The sequence below is a fragment of the Engystomops pustulosus genome, chromosome 2 (assembly GCF_040894005.1).
Source record: "Engystomops pustulosus chromosome 2, aEngPut4.maternal, whole genome shotgun sequence".
Taxonomy (NCBI): domain Eukaryota; kingdom Metazoa; phylum Chordata; class Amphibia; order Anura; family Leptodactylidae; genus Engystomops; species Engystomops pustulosus.
In genome coordinates, this window is record NC_092412.1 from 57,727,447 (window position 1) to 57,736,011 (window position 8,565).

Here is an 8,565-nt window from a genome sequence, read left to right on the forward strand (position 1 = left end):
CCCAGTAAGCTCTCTGCCAACTCCCGGTTGGCAAATCTGCATACCCATCTTCTCCCCACTTGTACTGAGGTATTTTTCAGTATTTGTTGTTTTAAGTCGCAATATAATATTGATATGCATCAGTTGCTTGGTGCTGTGCACAGAAGTGAGGTAAGGGAAGTCTCTAAGGCCTAGATATCTGTAACCCTAGTCTTTATGAAATTGTAAATCAGGTAATAAGTGAAGGTCACACACCCCGTTAGTGAGTATTTGTTTTGGAGTTCCTGCTCCGTGAGCCAGGGTGGCTCTGTCTCTGCAGCATGTCTTGTATCTTCCTAATCCCATTCACCTTCCACGAGAGGAATAGCCTGCTTTATGCGCCAGGCTTGAAGTCCCTGTGGGAATGTATAGTGGGAAAGGGGAGACTGTGCAGCTTCCTCACCTCCTTCCATGTCACCAGTGTGTCACGGAAAAGGACTGTTTCAATATAGGAAGCCACTTTGATTAGCTAGTGTGCATAAGGTGCATGTGGCACCGCCAGAGCCCTCTCTAATTCAGTGTTGGAATAACTGGTTTGTTATGATATGTCTTAGAAGGCTAGTTAAGTTGTAGCCTCTAATGTTAGGGAAGTTCACACACCCCTCCTCCTTGCTTAGCAGATAAAGGCCGCGAAAATAGAGACTGAAAGAAATATTGCCAGGGAGAGCAAAAATAATCAAAAATTATTTAAGTATATAAATGATAAGAAACTAAAAACAGAGAGTGTGGGCCCCCTTAGAAACAACATGGGGGTCATGGTGGAAGGAGATGAGGAAAGGGCCAATCTACTGAATGTCGCCTTCTCAACTGTCTTTACCCAGGAAAATCCCCTGGTGGAAGACAAAATGAGGAATAATGTAAATTCTCTTTGGAATGCCAACAGTTTAACCCAGGAAGAGGTACGGCGCCGCCTCGCAACCACTAAGATAGATAAATCACCTGGGCCAGATGGCATACACCCCCGGGTTCTGCATGAACTATGTACCGTGATAGACAGACTGTTATTTTTAATATTTGAAGATTCACTGAGGACTGGTTATGTTCCACAGGACTGGCGCATAGCAAATGTGGTACCAATATACAAAAAAGGATCAAAAAGCGATCCTGGAAACTACAGACCCGTGAGTCTAACTTCTGTGGTGGGGAAAATATTTGAGGGGTTTGTTAGATTCTATACTGGAGTATCTCACTGTGCACAACCTTATAACCCAGCATCAGCATGGGTTAATGAGAGATCGGTCCTGTCAGTCTAATCTGATTGGTTTCTACAAGGAGGTAAGTTCAAGACTGGATCTGGGGGACGCTGCGGATGTTGTATATCTGGACTTTTCAAAGGCATATGACACCGTGCCGCATAAAATGTTGGTATATAAAATGAGACTGCTGGGAATAGGGGAAAATCTGTGTATTTGGGTAAGTAATTGGCTTAGTGATAGAAAACAGAGGGTCGTCATTAATGGCACATTCTCAGATTGGATAGACGTTACCAGTGGAGTGCCACAGGGGTCAGTATTGGGGCCACTTCTTTTTAATATTTTTATTAATGACCTTGTAGTGGGTTTACACAGTCAAGTTTCAATATTTGCAGATGATACTAAGCTGTGTAATGTAATAAATACTGAGGTCGATAGTTTAGCATTACAGAGGGATTTGTGGGAGCTTGAGGAGTGGGCAGAAATGGTTGATGAGGTTTAATGTAGATAAATGTATACTGATACTAGCATCAGCAATCCGAGGTCTCTTGCCTCACCAAATGAAGTGGTGGAATGCTTTCATCAGTTTCCCCACATCTTTGTACTTCCGGAGCACTGGTATGGTCTGTAAGGGTTGTAGCAGGTTGGGGAATGTGATCATTTTTATTAGATGGCACCTACCCATCACTGTGAGGGGAAGTTGATGCCAGCGAGAGAGTTCCTCTTGCATGTTGCTTATCAGGGGCGGGTAATTCAGTGTGTAGATGGAGTTGGGTGTGTGACCTATGCGTATCTCTTGGTATGATGCGGGCACCACTTTGATGAGCAGAATAGATTCTTTTAAGGCTATCTTGCCTGTTGAGAAGGTTGAACACCTCACTTTTGCCTGCGTTTATGTGGAATTCCGCAAATGTACCAAAGTGAGAGATGTCATTAAGTCATCCGCAAACAGGGCGATTTTCACTCTTTTCTCTCTAACCGCGTTGCCCTCAAATTAATCAGAGTCCTCTAAGGATCTGGCTAAGGGTTCTAGCACTAGGTCGAATAGCAGCGGCGAGAGAGGGCATCCCTGTTGCATTCCCTTTTATAGTTCAAATAGGGAAGATACAAAACCTGGTGTATGTACGCGAGCGGTACCTGGTAGCAGATTGCGGAATTTTCCGAAGTTGCAGAACCTGTCTAGTGCTAGACATACCCACCTGACTTTGTCAAATGCTTTCTCGGCATCCAGTGCCAGAAAAGCTGGTTGTTCTCCCTCCTGTGGGCTGATATTTACTCTATCTAACACTGTCAGTACCTTCCTGATGTAAGTAACAGCTTTATGAAACCTAATTGGGATTCTCCCACTAGACCTGGCATGCAATGTGCTAGCCTATACACCATTATTTTTGATAATAGTTTAATATCTTGGTCAAACAAAGTTATTGGGCGATATGACCCCGGTTCCAGTGGATCATTTCCTTCTTTTGGGATTAGTTTAATATAAGCGTGCTGTGGTATAGTATTGCGTTGAAGTGCAATGTCAGTACTGGGTTTTTTCAGGGCGTTGTAGAACTCTGCCGTTGTGTATGTTGTGTATGTCTTTCATAGTGCCTCACTAGCTTTCTCATATTGTTTCTTGACTCTTTTCTTTATAAATGCTGGAAGCCAGAGTATGTCAGTGCCCTTGGGGTGTACTCTGTGTAGGTTGGCTTGTACCAGGGCATAATCGGACATGCCATGTCACCAATTTCTGATGATAGCAATTGTGGGCATACACTGTCTGATAACAATATATAGTTTATGCGTGACCAGCTAGAGTGCGGATGTGAGAAATGTGTATATTCCCTTCCATCAGGGTGTTGCGAATTCTGTTCTGGATTTGTGTCTTGCTGTTGGGCTGTGAGCTAGATGTGTGTTGTTTTTGGTCTTCTGCCGGTGACAGTGTAGTGTTGAGGTCTCCCCCTAGTATTTTAAATGTCATAATGTCCACCCTCCGTGTGGTTGTGAGGTTTCTGTAAATAATATATAATATAGACAAGAAAGAAAATGGGAGGGAACTCAACAAGATGCAGTTTCTGATTTTTCTTCAGGCACATTTCCCTTTGTTAGCTAACCAAAACATTACTTACCTGGGGAGTGCCCTCCCGTTTTCTTTATCTTTATATGTTGCTGTTTACTGTGAGGATTGAGCACCCTTAAATAGAGTTCAAGCCGCAGACAGTGTTGACTCCAGAGTGTATTACAGTGTAATTGCATGGATGACAATAAGCTGCAGTTGGTAGCATATGAAAAAGGGGGTAGTTGCCATCTTATGCTTCTCTACATTAAACACTATAAAATAATTTTTCATTGAAATGAATCAGAGTTGTAGAAAAAAAAGGGAAGTATAGAAAACTTTAATAGGTTCTGATATTTAAGTTGCGAAAACATTTGGCAAGGGGGAGGGAGTAATGAAATTATGGCAGACTCAATAATCATTGAGAGGCATTTTTTTGTATAATGATGTTAAATTTAAAGGGACTGTCCAGTGACAGCAACTTACCAAGTTAGCCTTATACAGTGGATTCGGGCTAAGCTATGGAACCCCACAAGAACAGAGGTCCTTCCCCTTGCAGCCCAAGAGAATGGAGCAGCCAGTTGCACATTCAAACTGCCTCCCCAATCACTGTGGAACTGACGCAGATGAATAGAGCAGCAGGGCACATGTGTGACTGGCTGCTCTATTCATCTGGGGTACACCGGACCCCCGTTCTCATGATCACTGAACTTAACTGAGACCTCCGCCAAACATCAACTTAGCCCCTGATGTAGATAGGGATTAACTTGCTATCACTGGAAATCCCCTTTAAGAGCTCTTTCACTACCAATTGTAAATATCTGCAAAATTTTAAAATGAACAAAACCAGCAACTGTGAGCCATATGTGACTTTCTGTGCTTTCGTTCAGTTTGCCAAAATTCACTGAAAACTCTAAAAGAGACTTGCACAATTTTGATAAATCTTCAGCCCAGGAAACGGCAAGACAAAAACAGATGACTATTGGAACTTGTCTTATCCATGTCTTATCAAGTATTCCTTGCAGGTCCTATATACTCCAGCAGATGAATTTTAAGTGGTGCGCCTGACATACATCTCCAACCCTGTGTAGATTAACCCCTTTGCAGCCTTTTTTACTTCATGTACCGCTACCCACTTTCAAAAATCTATCATTTTTTCATTTTTTCTTGTAAGGAGCTGGGGGTGGACTTGTACAAATTGTACTTCTTAGTGACTATATTTATTATTCCATGCCTTGTACTAAGAAACTGGAAAAAAAAATCCAAATGTGGTGAAATTGGCAAAAAACCTATTTGCGCCATTTTCTCGTGGGCATGCTTGATAATGTGCACTCCAAATGGTTTGTCTACCTAATTGTTTGGCTTGGTATGATCATGGTGATACCAAATTTATATAGGTTTTATAGTTTTTTAATAAATGTTAAAAAATTATGAAAAAAAAAAGAATTAGTTTCGCCTTATTCTGACTCTAATAACTTTGTAATACTTCGATGTATGGAGCTGTGTAATATGTCCTTTTCTGTGTGATAAGCTGATGTTTTTTTTGCTACCATTTGCAGGACAGTATGAACTTCTGATCACTTTTTTTTTAAAAATTATGAAATAAAAGGGGTGTTTTGGACATTTGACAACTATTTTCCATTTTGGGGTTCAACACATGTATATATTGGGGTTCAACACATGTATATATTTTAATAGATTGGCCATTTTGGGACATGGGGATGCCTAACATGTTTGTTATTTTACTATAACATCAGAATAGAGAGACATCACAAAACAGAGCATGCTAGACCCAGAGTTACTATGACAGCTACTATTTGGGACTAAAAAGTCGCACATCAAAACAAAAGCTAGCAAAAATTAGACTAAACAGGCAACTCATCAGATGTATCACAAAGGGAAAAATCTAAGATACATTGCAATGATTAAGTAGGCCAACTTCAGGAAACTTGAAAAAGTGGCAGCCGAAAAACTTTGATACACATCTCTGTATTCTGATAATATAGTACTCAAATACGAAACTGAACTCTGTGAATGAAGCACCACCAGAGGTTTTTAACAATCAAGTATCCACTATATCAGAAGCAGTTGCCGACTATTTTCTTGTGAGTTATTTGTTATTTTACTGTTTGTTTATTTTTATATCAGTTTAGGAAAAAGGGGGTGATTTTATTTTAAGTTTCTTTTTTCTTTTTTTACTTTTTTTAGACCCTCTAGACTTTCTGGTTGTTCCTACCATATACTGCAATACTACTCTACTACAGTATATGGTGCTTTTACACATGATTTATTACAAAGACCCGAGTCTGTCATCACAGGTATTAACGATCAACCACCATCTTTTAATTGTCGCCAGCAACTTGGCCTATGGTAATCAATAGTGCTAGCAGGGTGTTATCGGTAGGTATATGAGCCCTCTCCATATATGCTTAACAGCTCCATGCTGTAATAGTACGGCGTGGAGCATTATGTATTGCTGAAATGAATTTAATAGTTTGTACAAAAGCCTTTGTGGTTATGACAGCTTCAGGAAGCCTTATGTATGGAGAAACTAGTAGCATGAATTACTTAGGTGTGATTTTAAACCATTCTTACACACAAACACTTTTCAAATCCTGAAGGTTTCTTGGGTTCCTTCTACGATCTCTGAGCTTAGTTCCTTCCATAGATTATATATTGGATGCAGGTCCAGTGATTGGTTGATCCCTGGTAGCTTTATTTTCTTTCTCTGGAGCCAATTGAGAGTTTCTTTGGCTGTGTGTTTGTAAAAATGTACTCACACTATTGTTTCATCTTCATCATCCTTGTAGATGGCAGCAGAAATGATCAAGTACTTCTCAGTATGTTTGTCCATTAAACCTTCCTACAATAATTTTGCCAGTGCTTTATGTGGAGAATCAGGCCCACACCAATCTGTTCCCACCTCAAAACATCACTGTTGGTCTGGTGTTTTGGGGGTAATATGTGGTGCCTTTTGTGGTCCAAACATGGTATGTATTATAGGATCCAAAGAGTTAAATGCCCTTGAATGTGCTTTTTGTTCAGCAATGGTGTCTTTCATGGTGAGTATGCATAAAGGCCATGAAAGTTGAGTTCATCACTTATTGTTTGATTTGAACCATGGTAGATGCTGATTCCAGCCCTTTCTGTAGCTTTCCACAGTGGTCCTTGGGCAACTCTTGGACAACAATGGGCTACTATGATGATGATGAGCAGCTCTTTTGTCCAGATTTGCTTTTATTACAAATAATGGTGTGGCACCATAACTAGGCATTAGATAAATAAATACCTTAGATCCTCAAGGTGCCCACTTGGACTTGGTTTTAACTCCTTTTCCACAACCCGGCCCTACCCTTTTCAAATTGGATGCCAATACATAGGGTTGAGCAATTGGCCCAAGTGTCATACAAAGGGTATGGAGAGGCACCAAGTCTTTCTTGGCCAGTGGGGAGTTCCTGATGGATGCTATGCTATGGATTCCCATATAGTCTATGTGTTACCACATTTTATAACTTCTGCTGAGATATTGCCTCTACCGTAGTAGATGTTGATATGTTGGCTTACTTCCAACATAGTGCTTAAACAAAAGTCAAAAATATCCCTATGAAATAATTACCTGAAGCTATACCTGAATGCATATTCTCCTTATCATTTTTTTGACAGCGGCCTGCAGTTCCTTGTTTCTCAAGCTATAGATGATAGGATTCAATGCAGGAATTACCACTGTATAAAAAACAGCCACCACTTTGTCTTGTTCTGAAAAATATTGCACACTAGGGCGCAGGTACATGAACAGTATAGTGCCATAAAACATGGTCACAACAGTAAGGTGAGATGAACAGGTATAGAAAATCTTATACCTGCCACTTGTGGACCTAATACCAAGCACAGTATATATGATATAACCATAAGAAGCCATAATAGTAACCACTGATATGCCACTGACCATTGCCACTGAGGACAAGAGTACCAGCTCATTGGCATAGGTGTCAGAGCATGCAAGTTTAAGCAAAGGGGGGTAGTCACAATAGAAATGGTGAATGTTTTGCGGTCCACAGAAAGAGAGCCGTAACACATAGGATGCATTTAATAGTGAGGTCATTATGGAAACTGTGTAGCAGCATGCTACCAGTTGTCTGCATACTGATGTCCTCATGATACAGGGATATAATAGCGGCCTGCTTACTGCCACACAGCGGTCACACGACATCAGTGCCAGGATAAGGGACTCTAGGCTACCAAATACACTGAACAAAATGAGCTGCAGCATACAGGCATTGTAGGACAGAGACGTATTCCCAGCCATTAAGATGTCCAGGAGCTTTGGGGTGATGACAGTAGAGTAACAGAGATCTGAAAATGACAAGTGGCTCAGAAAGAAGTACATAGGCGTTTGTAAACCCGCTGCAAGCTGGACCAAAAGCATAATGTTAATATTTCCCACGATTGTAAGGATGTATATTAGGAAAAAGATAATGAAAAGGAAAGATTGTAGATGGTTGTTATCAGTCAGACCTAAGAGAACAAACCTGCACATAGCAGTTTCGTTATTTCTTTTATCTGCCGATTGTACAGTCATTTTATATATCTTGTACTGAAACTGCTCTTTACATAGAAACTTCTCTACATGATCCTAGTAGTTACTGAAAATCAGATTCACAGAAAGGCAATACAGATTTCCTTCTTTTCCTCTTGCTCATGCTTCTCATGACCTATAGTTTTATTAAAACTAAACATAAAGAGATAAAAGGATTTATAAGGTGATAGACAATAGTGATACATCTTCACACACATTAAAGAGACAACATTATAGGCTTCAGATGGCCAGAAAGGGGATTTATGTGAAAAAGTGTGGTGTGCTACTTTTATTGAAAAGTCCAGGATTTGGCAAATAAAAATCCTCTCTACAATTCACTAGAAGCCTAACAAAGACTGGCAATGTATTGTTTCAGCTCTGAACAACTTTGAAAGACAAGACATGTATAAACTATCCGCATGACTCCCCAAGGTCCATATGTACCTTTCTTTTTGGCAGGGATATGTCCACGAACATTACACTTACAGTTTTAAATCAATAAAAACCATGACCGTGTATTGTTTTGCTATAGTCGGCATGTCTTCCTGGTTAATTCCTTAAAGAAAATCTACAATTTTTTTAATGCATTATGAAGCAAATATACCTTGAGAATGCTGTAGCTACACTGATGCAGAAATATATCTTGTTTAATCCCTGAGCTGAGTGGTTTTGCTGAAAAAAACTATTATAAAAATACACACAGAGCTTCCTGAACTGTCCAGACATGACTAATCAATTTT

General features: G+C 40.2%; 1 protein-coding gene across 1 annotated transcript; it reads right to left on the reverse strand.

Annotated features, from left to right (window-relative positions):
* Nucleotides 1-6,871: 6,871 nt before the first annotated feature.
* Nucleotides 6,872-7,828, reverse strand: LOC140117029 (olfactory receptor 5AP2-like). The gene has a single exon (XM_072133462.1). It carries the CDS (start codon nt 7,826-7,828, stop codon nt 6,872-6,874), a length of 957 nt encoding a protein of 318 aa, XP_071989563.1.
* Nucleotides 7,829-8,565: the final 737 nt, after the last annotated feature.